The following is a 20281-nucleotide window of genomic DNA, read 5'->3' on the forward strand; positions in this document are numbered from 1 at the left end:
GTACCCTCCACCACGCACCGTATGGTGGATTGCGGAGTATGTATGTAGATGTAGTAATAATAAATTAACAATTGTTCACCTAAATATTCAGTGCCTAACAAATAAAGTGCAACAGCTAGAGGTTTAGCTGGAGGTCACTGACAGTTCTGTTGCTTGTATGACTGGTGTGAACAATCAGAAATTAATCATGTAATCTTAAAGTTTTACAATTTAGCATGTTCATATAGCAGAATATCTAGGGAGTATGGAGGCTGTTGTATTTACTGTATAAAATGTAAATGAAGTCCCATGCTTCTTTACAGAGCGTAGGGGAACGATGCAGGAGACCCGCACCGCTTTACTAGGCAAGGTCCTAATGGAGGTGGTTTGCCGTTGCCTTCCTCCGACCGTAATGGGGATGAATGATGATGATAAAGACGACACAACAACACCCAGTCATCTCGAGGCAGGAAAAATCCCTGACCCCGCCGGGAATCGAACCCGGGACCCCGTGCTCGGGAAGCGAGAACGCTACCGCGAGACCACGAGGGGTGGACATTTACTGTATATGAAACAAAATTATCAATTTAATGTCAGAAGCGATCTCTGGGAAATCAGTGAAGAGAAGCATTTTGAGTTGACAGTAATAGAATTAAGGGACCAATATAAATGTACAAAATACACTATTTATTATTAAACATTTTGGCAAGTGACTGCCAACAGTCATTAAGTAATGTATTAAATGCATATTTTATGATTATACAGATCTCTTAGTGGACATACGAATATCTTTTTGTCACAAATAAATCAAATTATTGATATGATATCCACTCCAAAGGAGTGATAGCTGAGTGCAACAAATGGTATGTCAATTGTGAAAGCTGTAAAAAATTTACACAGAATTCATAAAAAAAAGTTCCAAAATAATTCAAAAAAAACTGTCAACAGATGGAGCTGTACACTGTGCAGCTCATAAAGTATCAGCGTGCATAATGGAACTCATTCTCTGCAAGCAGTCTTTGCAATTACATCACAATCTTTTTGAAATTTCCACCACTCAAAATACAGAGGTGATGCAAACAAACAATGAAATTTGTCATCATACCCTGTAATGTCTCAACCGAAAGGGTTTCAGATGCCACACAGATCACTGATACAAGTTCATTAAGCATGGTGGGCTGGTTCCGGTAGACAGCACCTTTCTATGTGCCCCACTGAAAGGTGTCACAAGGAGTCAGATAAGGCAAATGTGGAGGCTGATCCATCCTTGCACCAGTAAGTTTGCAATAATCCAACACAATGGCTCTATTCATGAAGCATTCATCAAGAAAGTGTAACAACTGTCCCGTGTGATGTGGTCTGGCTGGCTCCATATTACATTGACCACTCGGTGCCTGATTCATCTTCCAATGCTAGCTGTGTGACAACAAACTAATCCAAAATCTACATCTACATCCATACTCCGCAAGCCACCTGATAGTTTGTGGCGGAGGGTATCTTGAGTACCTCTATCGGTTCTCCCTTCTATTCCAGTCTCATATTGTTCGTGGAAAGAAAGACTGTCGGTATGCCTCTGTGTGGGCTCTACTCTCTTTGATTTTATCCTCATGGTCTCTTCGCGAGATATACATAGGAGGGAGAATATACTGCTTGACTCCTCGGTGAAGGTATGTTCTCGAAACTTCAACAAAAGCTCGTACCGAGCTACTGAGTGTCCCTCTTGCAGAGTCTTCCACTGGAGTTTATCTATCATCTCTGTAACGCTTTTGCAATTACTAAATGATCCTGTAACTAAGTGCGCTACTCTCAGTTGGATCTTCTCTATCTCTTCTATCAACCCTATCTGGTACTGTAACCTACGTCCTTTGTTTTTGGACTGTTTTTCCTTAGGATTCTTCCAATGAATCTCAGTCTGGCATCCGCTTTACCGACGATTAATTTTATATGGTCATTCCATGTTAAATCACTCCTAATGCGTACTCTCAGATAATTTATGGAACATGATGATCAATGGAACATATGATTTCAAGGACTTCCTTCAATACGTTACCCACCTTTCATGTTTCAATGGCAGAAATGATCGTTCTGAGCTGTGGTACATCATTTACAGGCACTACGTATTGTGATCATAGAGCCACCTGTTAGCAGCTTTTCAGACTATTTCAAAAAGTTCTGAATAAAATTCTTACAGCTTTCATAATAAACATTTAGTTTTTAAGATATTTAATGTTGAATTCAGAGACTCCTTTACTGGACATTCTATAATTGTAAATACACTGATCCTGATGTTACCTGTAACTTATTCTTAAGCATCATGCAACATTTCAGTTTAATGTAAGAGGTTAACAGTGCAACAAGAATAACAAACCAGTTAATGACAGCAACTGATCATGTGCTAACAGATTGAGACAAAGAAAACTGTAATGTTGGTGTAGTAGATCTAAGATTATCTGACTACTTAAGTAAAACATTACACTAAAAGTGGCTACAATAGAAATAAAGCAAATGCATGTCTACAGATGAATATTTTCTAAACCAAAAAGGGTAAAAGTTATGCATCTGACCTTGCTGTCATTTTTCAATATGGTGTACACATAAACAATAGGCCTCACCACCAGTCAATTTGTTACCACATTCACTGGCTTCACCAACTAGCAACCAAATTGTCACCTTTCAATCAAACCCAGACCTCGAGCTGGACTACAGATCAGTCTGTCATCCCACCAAAATTTCCGGGGGAGGGGGCTCCAATTTGTAAATTTAGCCACAAAAAGGCATGTGTTTGTCAAACAAACAGCACATCAAACATGGGAAGTAAAAAACACACAGGCAGATGCAAATGAAAAATTCAAAAATTTCATGACACTAGTGAAACTAAAATTTGGCAACATTTCATGACACTTTTAAAACTAAAATTTGACAGCATTCCACAGCACTATTCAACTATTTGACAAGGCTTTTACTAAATTATTATGTCCATTATCAACAGTGGAACAATACAAATGGGTGACCAAAGATTTTAAAAAATCATCCCAAACACTGATGTGCCTCAGTTCCATAAGAAACAGCCCATCCAATCCGCTTTCTCACACTTTTATAAACAGTAGGCCTGTAGGCAAATATACATGAAAGTTTTGCTTGCAGCAAACAAGGCTCATATTTTCAAACTGATACTCACCACTCAAAACAAAAACAATGTAGGTAACAGAAAGATGAATCACTCAAATGAAAAATTAAGGACAAGGGGACACTACTAAAAAATCCAAAATATATGACAAAATATACAGACAGCTACTATTTAGAGGAACAATATTATATTAAAAATTTCAAACGGCCCCTTAAGTCAAAAGCTGAATCAGTGTGCGCCACATTCAATACTATTACTGCCCACAACAAAGAAGGAAGTCTACAAAGCAATTTGCAAATGGAAAAATTAAATTTCAGCACGTTTGAACGAAGTACAAACTTGCCCACTTTAGCAGTGTACAGACAACCTAACATCATCATTACTGACCATGATAAATCAATCATTCACACAGAGCTGCTTTCTTAATTACTTAAAATATGCTAAATTACTGCCTCTCTTCAAAACTGAAAATATTTACAGGAAATTACAGGCTACTCTCACTACTCCCATGCTTTGCAAAAATAATAGAAACTATTGAGAAAACGAAACATTTGAACTATTTAAATAAATACAACCTTTCCAATGATCAGTTACGTTTACAATCACGGAAAGGCACCAAGACAGCAACATTATATCTCACAAAACATGTACTAGAAGCACCTGGCGTTAGTAAAGCATTTGACACAGTGGTACACTAAATAACATTAGATGTGAATTAGTGGGCAACAAACAATAAAGTCACACTTAATGTAAAGAAAATAAGTACTACAAACTTCCACATAAACAAAACTCCAATTACAACAATGTAAAAATAAATAAAGAAAAGTTTATGGAAAACACAGAATTCCTTGGAATGGATGTTGACAGTTAAAAGTGGGAATAGCGTGTAAAAATACTTACTAACAAAATCTCTACAGCATGCTATGCTCTTCGAATTCTCACACCAGCAAGCGATAGGCTATCTCATGTATCAGATAAGCTGGTAACATGAGAAATACAATGGAAAATACAAGAACAACACCACTGGACGCTTTCAGAGCTCTAAGCCCTCCCAAATGTAACCGAGCGAGGTGGCACAGTGGTTAAACACTGGACTCGCATTCGGGAGGACGACGGTTCAATCCCGCGTCCGGCCATCCTGATTTTGGTTTTCCGTGATTTCCCTAAAATCATTCCAGGCAAATGCCGGGATGGTTCCTTTGAAAGGGCACAGCCGACTTCCTTCCGCACCCTTCCCTAATCTGATGAGATCGATGACCTCACTGTCTGGTCTCCTTCCCCAAACAACCCAAACCTCCCAAATGTAGTTTTGTGATTTAAAGACAAATGACTTCGAGTACACACACTACAGTTAGAAACCATTACATGTACTGGCTCTCTTCAAACTGACACTGACAATATAACCAGTCACTGTGGTTGGTTCGTGTGGGAGGAGGGGACCAAACAGCGAGGTCATCGGCCCCATCAGATTAGTGAAGTATGGGGAAGGAAGTCGGCGTTGCCCTTTCAAAGGAACCATCCAGGCATTTGTCTGAAGCGATTTAGAGAAATCACCAAAAACCTACATCGGGACGACCGGACACGGGTTTGAACTTTCATCCTCACGAATGTTAGTCCAGTATGCTGACCACTGCACCACTTCACTCGGTCCAGTCACTGTGGTGTTGACAGATGGGAATTTGGTTTGTGAGGATCAATTTCTTTTTCCAACGGTAAAAGAAGGGGAGGGGTGGTGCAGTGCACGAGAGGAAGGGAATAGTCATTCCTGGCTGGGTACAATGATGTACCTTCCGCAGATACACGTAGCATGAATGGACACTGCGTTACAGAAAGTCATGTTTAAAACATAAACGAAGCTACATTTATAAATTAAATAAATCACCGCAATGTTTTATGGTCATCTGTATTATTATCATTGTAGCAACAGATTGTGATCACCATTGGGCACCTTACAGATGATTGGAGTAATTCACTTTGAAAGCAAATTGGCAACTTACTTTGAGTCTTGTCGTTGAATCTTTCTTGCTCATTTTCTTCAGTACTAACTGAAAGTTCACGTCAATGTTGGGGTCCACATCTTCATGGCTTGGTGCTGTAAATCCAGATAGTGCTGGAATGTAGCCACACTCTTTGACAGCATCGAAACCGGGGAAATTTGGCGTGGTATTTGCTAGCAGTGCAGCACTTCTACCACTGCTTGATGGCTGTAAAGTAGAAAAATTGATTATATTGGTTACGTTCCGGAAATATGGAAAATTAAAATACGCAAACACCATACGTACTAACCATAATGTTTAATTACTTACCCGAACATTATTCTTCGTCCTTTGGGCTTGTTTATGTTTACCTCCCATAGCTGAATCTAATTTCACTCTACTACTGAAAATAATGTTTTGTGACACCAACAAAGATTTCGCATATGCAAAATTTGTAAATAAAAACTAACCTACACGAATTCAGAAATCATCTTTGACAGCGAGCCAAAGAGTTTCGCCGAGACATATTCTGTGAGTGACGAAAGAGAGTATGTTCAAGGACGATTCTCACTTGACGGAACAAGGCGTTCCACATTGTCAAATGTCAGGTAATTACTGGCCGGTAGACTGTTCGTAAAGAGCTCCGTTTTGGTGCCCTCATTCTCCGAGTTAATTCATGAAACTGATCTCGAATCGATGGGCGGGTGTTACGTAATTGGTGACAGGACGTGTACTTGTGGTTTAAACGCCAATTCACAATGGTCGTCACGTTAAAACATTTCACAATGCCCCTCGAATGGCGGCATTCCCAAAGGCCGTCAACTGACCGTCAGGTGTTGTCAGTATTTCTCGGGAGGAAAGTTTTGACGATGTCGTCCGTTGACATCGTAAGTTAATCTATATTGGTGGATTTTGCACTTTGGTGACTTCCTAAACTTCATTCAAATATTGTGCTTTGCCTTCATCTACATCTAGATCTACATTCCTCAAACCACCATGAAGTGCATGGTACGTCCCACTGTACCAGTTATTAGAGTTTCGTTCTGTTCCATTCACATATGGAGCGCGGGAAAATTGATTGTTTGAATGCCTCTGTGTGTGTGCTGTAATTATTCTAACCTTATCTTCACGAAACCTGTGTCAGCGACATGTAGGGGATTTAGTATATTCGTAGAATCGCGATTTGAAGCTGGTTCTTGAAGTTGTGTCACTAGACTTCCTCAGTACAGTTTATGTCTATCTTCATGAGTCTTCCTGTTCAGTTCTTTCAGTATCTCTGTGACACTCTTCCATGGATTAAGCAAACCTATGGCCATTAGTACTGCCCTTCTCTGTATACACTCAATGTCATCTGTAAGTCCTATCTGGTACAGGTTCATACACAAGAGCAATATTCTAGAACTGGTCGTATGATATTTCTAAGCAATCTTCTTTGTAGACTCATTGCACTTCCCCAGTATTCTACCAACAAATCACCAGATTTACCCAAGACTAAACCTATATGATCATTCCATTTCATATCCGTATAAAGTGTTGCACCCATGTATTTGTAAGAGGTGGCTGAGTCCAGTAGTGAGTCACTTACATCATAGTCATAGGATATGTTTTTTTCATTTTTGAAGTGCACAATTTTACATTTCTGAACATTTAAAGTAAGTTGTCAATCTTTGCACTTCTTTGAAATCTTATCAAAGTCAGGCTGAATATGTATGCAGTATTTTTCATACATTACTTCACTCATAAACTAAAGAGCTAAAGAAACTGGTACATCTGCCTAATATCGTGCATGCCCTCCTCCCCCCCCCCCCACCCCCCCGAGCGCGCAGAAGTGCTGCAACATGCTGTGGCATGGAGTCGAATAACGTCTGAAGTAGTGATGGAGGGCTGTCCATAAATCCGTAAGAGTATGAGGGGGTGGAGATCTCTTCTGAACAACACGTTGCAACGCATCACAGATATGCTTAATAATGATCATTTCTGGGGAGTTTGGTGGCCATCGGAAGTGTTTAAACACAGAAAAGTGTTCCTGGAGACACTCTATAGCAATTCTGGACGTGGGGAGTGTCGCATTGTCGTGCTGGAATTTCCCAAGTCTGTCGGAAAGCACAATGGACATGAGTGGATGCAGATGATCAGACAAGATGTCAGACAAGATGCTCATGTACATGTCAGATACCAGAGTCGTATCTAGACGTATCAGGGGTCCCATGTCACTCCAACTGCACATGCCCCAAACCATTACACATCCTCCACCAGCCTGAACAGTTCCCTGCTGACATGCAGCCTCCATGGATTCATGAGATTGTCTCCATACTCGAAGACGTCCATCCACTCGATACAGTTTCAAACGAGACTCCTCCAACGAGGCAACGTGTTTCCAGTCATCAACAGTCCAATGTCCGTGTTCACGAGCCCAAGCAAGGCATAAAGCTTTGTGTAGTGCAGTCGTCAAGGGTACATGAGTGGGGCTTCTGGACCGAAAGCCTATATCGATGATGCCTCTTTGAATGGTTCACACGCTGACACTTGTTGATGGCCCAGCATTGAAATCTGTAGCAATTTGCGGAAGGGTTGCTCTTTTGTCACGTTGAACGATTCTCATCAGTCGTCGTTGGCCCCGTACATGCAAGATCTTTTTCTGGCAGCAGCGATGTCGGAGATTTGATGTTTTACCGGATTCCTGACATTCACGGTACACTCGTACGGGAAAATCCCCATTTCATCGCTACCTCAGACATGCTGTGTCCCATCGCTCGTGCGCCGACTATAACACCACGTTCAAACTCACTTAAAGCTTGATAACCTGTCATTGTAGCAGCAGTAACCAATCTAACAACTGCGCCAGACGCTTGTTGTTTTATGTAGGCGTTGTCGACCACAGCGCCGTATTCTGCCTGTTTACACATCTCTGCATTTCAAGATACATGCCTATACCACTTTCTTTGGTGCTTCCGTTTAGGTAACTGCATCATCTGCAAACAGTCTCAGGTTACTATTCATATTGTTTGCGAAGTCATTAATAGGCAACATGAACAGCAAGGATCTCTACACACTTCCATGGGGTACACCTAAAGGTACTTCTACATCTGATGACGACTCTACAGCCAAGATAATATGCTGCATCTTCCCTACCAAAAATTCCTTAATCCAGTACAAATTTCACTTGATATTCCACATGAACGAACTTTTGACAGTAAGCGGAGGTGTGGTACTGAGTCCAATGCTTTTCAGAAGTCAAGAAATACTGAAATACCTGACTTCCTTGATCCAAAGGTTGTAGTATGTCATGTAAGAAAACTATGAGTTGGATTTCACATGATCGATGTTTTCGGAATCCATGCCAGTTGGCACAGAGGGGGTTCTTCTGTTCAAGATACCTCATCATGTATGAGCTCAAAATATGCTTTGAGGCTCTACACAACTCAGTGTCAAGGATATTGGACAGCAGTTTTATGGATCATTCCTACCCTCCTTACAGGCTGGTGTGACCTGTACTTTCGTCCAAATACTTGGCACTGTTTTCTGTTCAAGAGATCTATGATAGATTATAATTGGAAGAGAGATTAACTCAGTTAAAAATTCATTATAGAATCTGATAGGGATTCCATTGGGCCTTGGAACTTTGTTCAGTTTTAACAATTTCAGCTCTTTCTCAATGCCGCTGACACTAATACTGATTTCACTCATCTTTTCAGTGGTATGAGGATTAAATTGGGTCAATTCTCCAGAGTTTTCCTTTATAAAGGAACATTTAAAAAAAGAGTTAAGCATATCAGTTTTTGCCTTGCTAGCTTCAGTTTCAGTGCCTGTCTCATTCAATAGGGACAGGGCACTAATTTTGGTGCCACGAACAGTCTTCACATAAGACCAGAATTTCTATGGGTTTTGTGAAAGATCATTTGACAATATTCTGCTATGGTACCCACTGAAGGTTTCGCGTATTGCCCTCTGTTTTGACAGCCAAATCTATTTCATTCAGCAAATCTCTGTCTATAGTCCCACACTTTGTTTTACACTTATTGTGCAGTAATCTATGTTTCTTTAGAAGTGTCTTTACAGTGACTGTAAACCAAGGAGTGTCCCTCTCATTATGAACTGTTCTACTGGGTACATATCTGTCCAGCACATGGTCAATGATTCTTTTAAATTTGAGACATAGTTCCTCTACATGCTCCTGCCCTGTCCTGAAAGTTTCAAGTCTTATTGAGATATGATACTACTGATTTTTTATCTAGTTTACTGAACATATGTCTCTTTCTACTTGTTTTAGCTGTCCTTCATACTTCGGTAATCATTGTTGCTACAAATGCATCATGATCGTTGATACCAGTTTCGATTTGGACATCCGCAAAGAAGTCAGTTCTGTTTTTGCCAATCGATCCAATATATTTCCATAATGAGTGGGGTTCTGAACTATTTGTTCTAGGTAGTGTTCAGAGAAGGCGTTTAGTAATGTCTTGTCACACCCACCACAACCAAAACTATTATTTTCCCAATCGATCGTTGAATGATTAAATTAGTTTAGTAGGCGATACAAAGATCCATTTACTATTTTATGACCATCCCTGATTCTGAGTCTTGCTCAAACAATATCATATGCGGCGATAAATTGTAATTGGTGGGTTTGAGTTTTTTGTCTACTGTGAGGAATACACCACCTCCATTTCCCATTAGCCTATCCTTTCGATGTATCCTTAAATTTTACGCAAAACTCTCAGTGTCATCCATTTTAGGTTTTAACCAGCTTTCTGTACTAGTACAGTGTGAGCTTCCCTGCTTTTCAGGAGCACTTCAAACTCTTGCAATTTGATGCAAGTGCTTTGGCAGTTAACCATTAAGAGTTTAGTACTCTCACCTGTGGGAGATAGTTCCTTCAATATTACAATGATACGTCTGGGTTTCCTACAGTTATCGTTATCCAAATTGGATGTGGAGTCATCTAATCTAAATTTTAGGCGCACCCTACAGTTACCAGTTCCATGGCGCAAACCCAAGAAGTCGCAGCCCAGTTTGTCACAGAACCTTTGAAGTCTCTAGATCAGTCCTTCCACTTGACTCAGAATCAAAGGGGTGTGATCACTTCTGGCGACAATTCTCCAAGTTGTGAGCTTTATTGAAACTCCATGCTCAAAGCCGGTCTCCTCTACTTCTCTGCCAGTCGCTGGAATGATCCAAGTTCCAACGTGTGCCACAATCTGCAGTTGGTTGCATCCTGTTCCAGCAATGGATGCTGGAATAGCTTCTTCAACATGTTGAATGAGGTCCCCAGGCATACAAACTGAGTGCACCTGCCGTCCTTTCCTGTCCCTTGCTCCTATTTCCCTAAGGATTCCATCATTCGCTGCCATTTGAACTACCGACAGTTAAAAGACCCCTTCTTGTTTTTGCCTCCTCCTGCCACTGAACAAAACAGGTTTCCCAAAAACACCATAAATGATCGTATTTTCCTCCTTCATTAGACCTGACTTTTTCACTTAAAATGTTATTTAATCGAAACTGCCTTAGTGACTATATTATTTATATACAGTTTGGCCATCAGCTCTGTTCGGCTATTATAAAACCTAAATAATTTTTCGCTTTCAAATGTCTGACCTCTCTCATGAATGAACATTAAATGAAAGTTGGATTTTATATATAAATAAACATGCGTATTATTTTTCGCTTAGCTGTTTCTGTACAGATTTTTACACTGGCATGCCGAAGAAGAACGCTTCAGCTTGAGCGTATCCTTGTCAAAAACGCGAAAATGTGCAGCGCCCAAAAAAGTCCTTTTCTGTATGTTGCAGCTAGCAGTGCACCGTGGCAAATTTCAAATACTTTTCCATAAAATGTTCCTTCATGAGCGAGGTCAGACATCTGACAGCGAAAAATTATTTAGGTTTAATGATAACAGAACAGAGCTTATGGGCACACTGTATATAAATAACATAAGTTGCCAAGGCAGTTTCGATTAAATAACATTTTAAGTGAAAAAATCAGGTCTAATGAAGGAGGAAAATATGGTCATTTATGATGTTTTGGAAAAACCCATTTTGTTCAGCGTCAGGAGGAGGTGAACACAGAGTTAGGGGTCTATTAACCATTAGTAGTTAAAATGTACAGCAAATGATGGTACCCTTAGGCAAATGGCAGCAAGAGGGAGAAAAGGACATCAGGTGCCTGGGGGCCTCATACAACATGCAGAAGAAGCTGTTCCCACAGCCATTTTGGAAACCAGGTACAGTGTGGAAAGAACGAACACCTATATCTTTCCGTACGAGCTCTGATTTCCCTTATTTGATCATGGTGTGCGTTTCTCCCTAAGTGGGTCGGCGTCAGCAAAATATTTTCACGTTCGGAAGAGAAAGTAGGTGATTGAAATTTCGTGAGAAGACCGCGCTGCAACGATATTAATTATGTACACCTCAAATCCTGTATCATTTCCGTGACACTGTCTCTCCTATTTCGCGATAATACAAAACATGCTGCCCTTATCTGAACTTTTTCGATGTATTCCATCAATCCTATCTGGTAAGGATCCCACACCGTGCAGCAGTATTCTAAAGGAGGGCGGACAAGTTTAGAGTAGGCACTCTCTTTAGTAGATCTGTTACATTTTCTAAGCACCCTGCCAATAAAACGCAGTCTTTGGCTAGCCTTCCCACAACATTTTCTATGTGTTCCAGTTTAAGTTGTTCGTAATTGTCATTCCTAGACATTTAGTTGAATTTATGGCCTTTAGATTTGACCATTTTATCGTGTAACTAAAGTTTAATGGATGCCTTTTCGCACTCATGTGGGCCGGCCGGAGTGGCCGTGCGGTTCAGTCTGGAGCCGAGCGGCGGCTACGGTCGCAGGTTCGAATCCTGCCTCGGGCATGGATGTGTGTGGTGTCCTTAGGTTTAATTAGTTCGAAGTTCTAGGCGACTGATGACCTCAGAAGTTAAGTCGCATAGTGCTCAGAGCCATTTGAACCATTTGACTACCTTGGGGAACGCCAGTAATGACTTCTGCTTTAGTTGACGACTTGCCGTCAATTACTATGAACTGTGACGTCTCTGATGGGAAATCACGAATCCTGTCACGCAACTCAGACGATATTGCGTAAGCATGCAGTTTCACTAAAAGCCACTTGTGTGGTGCATTGTCAAAAGCCTTCCAGAAATCCAGAAATATGGAATCAATCTGAAATGCCTTGTCAATAGCACTCAGCACTTCATGTGAACAAAGAGCTAGTTGTGTTTCACCAGAACAATGTTTTCTAAATGAAATGATAATTAAATGGACACCCTAGCTGCAAAAAGGCGTCGATATAGTTCGTTGGGGACATGTTGAAAATGTGTGCCCCGACCGGGACTCGAACCCGGGGTCTCCTGCTTACATGGCAGATGCTCTATCCATCTGATCCACCGAGGGCACAGAGGATAGTGCGCCTGCAGGGACTTATCCCTTGCACTTTCCCCATGAGACCCACATTCACAACATGTCCACACCACTACATTCGTAGTGCGCCTAATAGGTGTTTGCCCATCATACTCATTACTCTAGGTAGATTAATCTACCAAGTCCTGTACGAGTGCGGGCATAGCGTGTGCGTTCACACAAGAAGGTCAATGGCCAGGAAGCCATATTTTAACTATATAAGACGGTAGTATCTGTTCCCGAAAGAACAGTTACTGTTGATGACCATGCAGCTTTGCTAGAAATGAAATGATAATTAAATGGACACCCTAACTGCAAACAGGCGTTGATATACTTCGTTGGGGACATGTTGAAAATGTGTGCCCCGACCGGGACTCGAACCTGGGATCTCCTGCTTATATGGCAGACACTCTATCCATCTGATCCACCGAGGGCCCCATGTTATTCTTTCCAATGGTTTGTTTTTCTTTGGACACCTGGTATGTGTGATATTTGAAGTGTTAAAATCTATCTTGTGAGTGATTGTTACAGTATTTTTGAACTGCTGGAGATACTCTTTAGGCAGAGGAGCCTGTTGTCTGGATTTATCCTAAAAAGACCTACTTTTCCAACTTATGACAACAGGTATTTGACCACGTGTGGCTCGAGATCCAGCCCCTATACTTCCATGAATCAGCTGTACCAATCTTCCCTTCCCAGTCCTGTTTAGGTGTAGGCTATGTCTACTGAAACCCCATCTGTTGATAATCCTGACAGGCACCAGAGAAACATGAGCAAAGTTGGCTGTCCTCAGAGCCATCCATAACCCCACACTGATTCGCCTCACAGCTCCATTAAGGTGTGGTCGATCATGACCCCAGAACAGCTCAACAAAGTGTATGTTGGTGCCATGAGTCAGAGAAGTTATCTTGTGCATGTCACCAACTATGTCATATGCCCCATCCCTGACCAAACTGTTTCCCACCCCACCCACTATCACTACATGTTCCTCTTTTGTTAAGTCCTTACATAAAGACCCTACATCCTCCATCACATGACTTAGCCCTGCATTTGGCTTGAAGATACTGGTGGCCTGGTACGCTGCTCCTAAACTTTCCTGAAACTGTGGGCCTACACCTCGCCCATGGCTACTACGTAGCAGCAGCACTTTCTTCTTCCTAATGCTTTGTACATTCCTAGGCTTCTTGGCCTTCGTTGAAATGTGCTGGAAATTTCCTGGTGCTCGTTCTACCTGAGGCTCTTCTCCACTTAACTCTGGCAGTGGTAGATATCTGTTTTTGGTGTTGATGATAAAACTGTCAGATCGCATTCTCTTTCTTCCTATCCTCCTACCAGCTGCTAGTTCCCAACCACCCTCTTCCCCCTATCTCCCTTGATATGAGTTCCTTCCTTGCTTCCTCCAACTGTGCCTGAAGGGTACAGATTTTCCTTTCCTGTTCCCCAATCAAAATGTTCCTACTGCATACTCTGCAGTTCCAGGAGGAAGCGTCTTCTGCTCTCCCAACATTCTCCCCACTGAATCCCCCCCCAGTGAAAATATTTCCTACAAGACTGGCAACAAATCCCTCTACTCACTACCCTATAACAGCTCCCACATTTCTCACTCATGGTCAGTTTAGAAAGAGTAATTAAGTTTAAGGAATGTTTTAAATTTGACAAGGACGCGAGATTGGCTGTGTGTAAACAAAATATGACACAAAGGTCTTATGTGCGGTGGTGGTTGTTTTTTTTACTGGTTTAGAGATACAATGACAGAAGAATGAATTTGTAATTACTTTGCTTTTAGAGAATTTACGGTATCAGGTGTGTTTGCTCAGGTTTTTAAACGTTTATACCTCGGAAAATTTAGGCCTAGACCGCGTCTATCTAACTAGTAAACAATACGAAATGTGTTAGTTAAATACGATTTAGAAACGTTTAATTACACTTTTATTGCGACAGCAGACACTGATGAAACTAGTAGCTGTCTTTTTTAAACGAATTTTGCACCATCAAGAAAACTTGAATAGAATTTTTTGTGTTTATGTCATGCAAATTTTTGGGTTATGTCGCGATTATCGCGACTTCAACTAAAGAACAAGTTTTTTCAAGAACGAGCTCTGCTTGGACGCTAATATTTAGTTGTGTAACAAGAACTAACACTACAGCAAGCATACAAAACAAGGAACATTTAAATTTGACACTATTTCCTCTTAAATAATTTCTTTTAGAGGACGAAGAAAGTACCTATCATCTCACTCGGCGGCCAGCTTCAACTTAGCAATAGACAACAAGAATGCCAAGGTTGTCAGTGAAAGATTTATCAAATCAGTTTAACCCTACAAAATATGATCTTAAAATTAAATACAAAAAGGTGAACATGAAAACAATAATTTTATAAATATAAAACAAAACAGGCAGAAAGAACTGCCAACAAAGCTAAAACGACTGTGAATATAAAATGCAAACCATCGAGAAAGAAATGATCTCTACCAGCAACATATGAAATACCAAAGAAGCAACTGATCAATAAATACTAGAAAAGTTTTATGAATTGAACTTCAAAGACAAAGTAAAGAATACTGAATTATTGGAAGAGATAAAACTCTGCTTCTGAATGAGGTATCAGTTGAGTAACAGATTCCATGGAACTACTGAAGTAATTCAGCGACATAGGAACATACTTCTGGAAAGAGGAAAGTTGTTCATTGACTTCAGGCACATAACATTAAATACTATATTTCTGTTCCGATATATTTTAAGTGCCATGACCTTAATCACACAGCGAAATATTGTAACACACAACAGCAAGGAAGTGGCAGTTTTGGTCAACCTGGTCATCAGAAAAATAAATGCAACTATGAGTCAGTTAGAAGTAAACCATGAATCAAGAATCAAGAATTTTGATTCACCATTAATCATTTTACAAGGAAATAGGCTTTGCCATTGTTCTACAATACAGAATGTAGTAAAACGTATGGGTATATAATAATAAAACAATGCCAATAAACTGTGGTATACATACTTAATAAAATTTGCTACAGGAAGATTTCTAAGAACTAGTGTCCATACGTTATACTACAGTATAATGTAGTAGGGCACAAAGACTGTGCAATAATAATTGGATAGAGTACACAGGAAACAATTATACAAAACATAGAAGAATAATTATACAGTACATAAACATGCCACATAATGATGCAGTAAGCTATAGGAAAATTTGTTAAATCCTCCTAAGTCATCTCAGATAATTCTTTAATATGTTAAAATGGATAATCTGATAGCCAGCTGTACCATTTAACTTTAAAAATTTTTAGATCCATAGACCAAACACAGATTGGTAATTTGTTGAAAGTTTTGGGCGGGTTCACTTTATGAGAATTTCAGTTCTTGCTAACTTGAGCCTTGGTATATCTAAATTAACCTTAACTTTGGTATTGTGCCCAGACAGTTTCTCACATAGCGGCAAATTCTGAAATATTATTTTTGATATAGAGCCCAGACACATATAAGTAAACATTTATAATTGTGAGTATTCTGAACCTGGAAAAAGCAGGACAACAGTGCTCCTCGTACCCTATGTTACATATTATATGTAAGATTTCCTTTTTTAAAAAAATATTCTTGTTGTGAGGGGAGTGTTCAAATACAATCACACCATATGACATATGTGACTGGAGTAGTCCAAAATATGTCACCCTAAGCTCACTAAATCTCCTAGCTTCTAAATAAAGTATGGCACAAGAGATATTTCTTCATATACATAACGATAATTTCCTCCAGCGGCGTTTGGAGTCAACGTAAATATTTTAATGTATTTCAGTAGACATTCTCATTAGGAGTTGTTGGGTTTTATTGGGACTTAACAATAGTTTATAAGCTGCAAACCAGTACAAGGCTATATCAAGAGTTTCTTTTATTATCATATTCAAATCTGAGATTCTAAGATGTACAGTAGTGGTGTTGTATCATTTGCACAACATATGACAGAATGAGCTGTGTTATCAGGCAAATCATTGATTGCTGCAGTGAAGAAGAAGTGTCCGAGAACAGATCCTTGTGGAACAAATGGCTCAAATGGCTCTGAGCACTATGGGACTTAACATCTATGGTCATCAGTCCCCTAGAACTAAGAACTACTTAAACCTAACTAACCTAAGGACATCACACACATCCATGTCCGAGGCAGGATTCGAACCTGCGACCGTAGCAGTCGCGCGGCTCCGGACTGAGCGCCTAGAACCGCTAGACCACCGCGGCTGGCTTTGTGGAACATTTGTGCTGATTTCCATTAAGGAGGAATTTACGTTTCTACCTCATACAAATGTTTTCTGCTGCTTAAATAAGAATGCATCACATCCAATGTGCTCCCACCCACCCCATAAAACACCTGCTTCCTTGTTAGTAGCTGGCCGGAGTGGCCGTGCGGATCTAGGCGCTGCAATCTGGAACCGAGCGACCGCTACGGTCGCAGGTTAGAATCCTGCCTCGGGCATGGATGTGTGTGATGTCCTTAGGTTAGTTAAGTTTAATTAGTTCTACGTTCTAGGCGACTGACGACCTCAGAAGTTAGGTCGCATAGTGCTCAGAGCCATTTTTGAACCTTGTTAGTATGTCAACAGGAATGCAATCTAATGCTTTTCTTAGGTCACATAATAGCAGTGATACCATGTTTCTGTCTTCAAGTTTGATCCACAATTTCCAAATCTCAAAGTAACTTCTTATTCGTATGTGTACCATTGCCCCAAATATCGTTGAACATATTGGCGCTATTGAGACTTCTCTGTAGGATTTGGGAAGCTGTTTGTTCCCTTCTTTCAAAAACTGGGTAACTTTTGATACCTTGAGTGAGTGTGGAAATACTCCAGATTCTACACATACATTAAAAATAAAAGCTAATGGTGTAGAGACATCTTGCTGATGATGTAATTCGAAAACCAATAGCATCCATACTTTTAGAATACGAAAATTTGGAAACATCTTTTATATTATTGGCAGGTGTGATAGTACTCCATTGAAATACTCCTGGCAGTGGGGCTCTGATCAGCTCTATTGCTGATGAACTTGTTGCTTTAATATTGTTTCCCATTTCTTTAACTGAGTTGAAAAATTAGTGATTTTAATTCCTTGGGTTCTGGTGGAGCATTTTGGTGGGTTCCCTTGCTTTATTGTTTGCCACGCTCCCTTGCATCTATTGTGGGAACTTTCTGTATAGTTTTCCACTGCTAGTTTTTTGCCATGTGGAGCTTAGCTTAGTAGATTTTTTTGCATTTCAGATAGGACCTATAAATGTTCTCTCTCTGTTCTGTCCTTTGATGCTTATATATCTGGTACAGTATGAGCATGTTTTCTCTATTTTCCACAAGTTCTTCAGAAAACCAGTCCAGGCTTTTATTTTTACTGGGGAACAAGACTACCGTAAATCTGTATATTTCTTAAAACATTTATCAAAAGACATTTCAGCTTTTCACGTACAACTCTCTCGCGGATTGTAAAATTGTTGCTCTTTGGTTTATTTATTCTCTTTGTAACAACACATTTACGAAAAGAGTTACGTGAAATACTTTTAGCAATGCTGTGCTTTGCTTTTCTTTATCATCATTACCCTTTAGCGGAATAAAATGTATATATGGAAGTCTTATTGTTCTGTATCTGGCCTACAATTTAAGGAACGATTTTTCGTAACTGCAACTCATGCTAAGAATCAATATATCTTCCCTACTTCATAGTGATTAAAAGTTGAAATTACTTTGTTATGAGCACTGATGTTACAGTCCGTGTGATCGTTCAAAAACACAAGTTCGCAGTGGATTTTATTTCTCGTTAAAATGCTATTTCATACCACGACTAGCCCAAGAACATGAGACTCTCATTAAAAAAATACGTTGCCACTATAAAGTTTGCCAGATCAGAACGGAGCACAGCAAGATTCCTATCAGATTCTGAAGGTACATTAAATTATTTGCACTGTAAATTATATCCTATCAGCAGCCCGCGTCAATCTGCAACACATCATAAAATCTGCTGATCTTCACTTCCAGTCTGGGAGCTAAAAGAAATAATATTATTTTACTATTATTTTACCGCTTCCTTGCGGTATGCTCGACTATATTGTAAGTCGTTTAAATACGCCGCGGCAGCGGCTCTTCGTTCTCCACGCAGCTCAGCACCACAGATAATATTTATATAACTGAAAAATGTCTCAACAGGATGGGATAATATGCAAGCAAGCTTAACAATAAATAATACAAGTTTTCATTTAAACAACTCTATTAAAACCTTTAAATATCTCAGTGATTACAGACCTTTGTGAATTCACACGTAATGGCGTACATTGCTTAGTCTCGACAAAAGAATGCTACACTAGCGTTCGCTACTACGACACAGGATATCTTACTTGTTCGACTCCCAGATGAAGAAGACAAAGAAATTGCTATTCGTCACGTATTATATACTAGTTACTTATTTTAATCTTTGTTCGACATTTATCGTCTGTGGCGGTTTCATTACTCGCCGACGCAGATATTCTCAAAAATAAATAATAAAAAAAAATACATAATTTTATACAATAACACAATATGATACATATAATTTTCTCGTTACTACATAATATGTTGTTTTTGTTTCTTACTAGACGTTACAATGCCCCCTGGCAGCAATTGACTAACGTTAAGAATGTTCGGCAATATGCTGCCACTAACGTCTGTTTGGTTATTGTCTGTTACCTTGGTTAGAACATTCACTTTAAACTTCTTAGTTCTTTTACACTGTAGGTTTAATTACACTTTTTATACTGTTCTTACACTTTGCGAGGTGACCATTAACCTAGTCCCAGGGTCATTACATTTATTTGGCTCCCCCATTCGGGCTACGTGCGATCAGAAAACCTGGGAAAACTGCGCTGGAGCCATGGTCATCTCGTCTGGTTTGTTTTAATACCCAGTTTGATCACAAAAAGTTCAGATTCTATCCAATGTTCACATATAACAAAGGCTATTTGTGAGAGCATGTTAAACCTTTAGTCTCTTTGTTACCCATATAATATTTGTGTTTTGGATTGTAATGAAAGTCACTTATTACACATTTTTACAGTAGTATCATGAATCGTCCTTGCATTTACTCGCGACAATTGGTTTAAAATGTCTAGCATTCATGCGAGTATACTTCATTAACATGACGAAAACATATTATATCTATATCTCACTGAACCAATGAATACTTTGGGTCCGTATTGAATAACTCAAGAAAAAAAAACAAATGTTTGTCACGTCATTTCGTGTCCACTAAACCCTATTCATGTTAGTGCATTAAACACATATTTGGTAGTTCATTTGAATGACAACAATGTTGTACGGAGCTGGCGGCGCGAAGCAATTGTTGAGTCGCGTCGTCTGGAACGCCGCGTGCCGACGGCCGCTGGGTTCGACGACCTGCTCTCAGTAACAGCGACGTCGTGCTGACGTGGCGCCCAAGCAGTCGCGAACCGCGGCGAACCATTCGCCGATGTCGGTGAGTGGCAGTGGTTTACCGCGACCGGCTGGCTGGCGGCAAGGCACTCGTCTCGGCTTCTCCACATAGCTCCCCGTTGTAGCGCATGAAACAAACATTCCACAACGGTGTACTGCCTTTAAGGACACAGATTACTAGCTGTGGAAGAAGATGCAACTTGTTAAAAGCGTTTATTGTTCAGTAAGCCGTCACTTCACTGGTATGCACAGGATGGTTTGGCGTGATAACAGGTTTCTTGTGGCATTGTGACACTGGTATTCAAGGTTCGTCACACGCACATTGTACTACACATTTTCACTCACTCCACGGT

The 20281-nt window shown here is 40.1% G+C and overlaps 1 protein-coding gene across 1 annotated transcript in view; it reads right to left on the reverse strand.

Moving 5' to 3' along the window:
- The window catches only part of LOC124618413 (E3 ubiquitin-protein ligase listerin), a 145216-nt gene extending 139622 nt beyond the window's left edge, over positions 1-5594 (reverse strand). Inside the window, exons 1-2 of the mRNA XM_047145347.1 lie at positions 5413-5594; positions 5104-5310 (exon numbers count right to left, since the gene is read on the reverse strand). Of these exons, the coding sequence (XP_047001303.1) occupies positions 5104-5310; positions 5413-5460 (255 nt within the window). The 5' untranslated portion in view covers positions 5461-5594. The remainder of the gene's footprint in view (positions 1-5103; positions 5311-5412) is intronic.
- Positions 5595-20281: the final 14687 nt, after the last annotated feature.

The sequence above is a fragment of the Schistocerca americana genome, chromosome 1, assembly GCF_021461395.2.
Source record: "Schistocerca americana isolate TAMUIC-IGC-003095 chromosome 1, iqSchAmer2.1, whole genome shotgun sequence".
NCBI classification, from domain to species: Eukaryota; Metazoa; Arthropoda; class Insecta; order Orthoptera; family Acrididae; genus Schistocerca; species Schistocerca americana.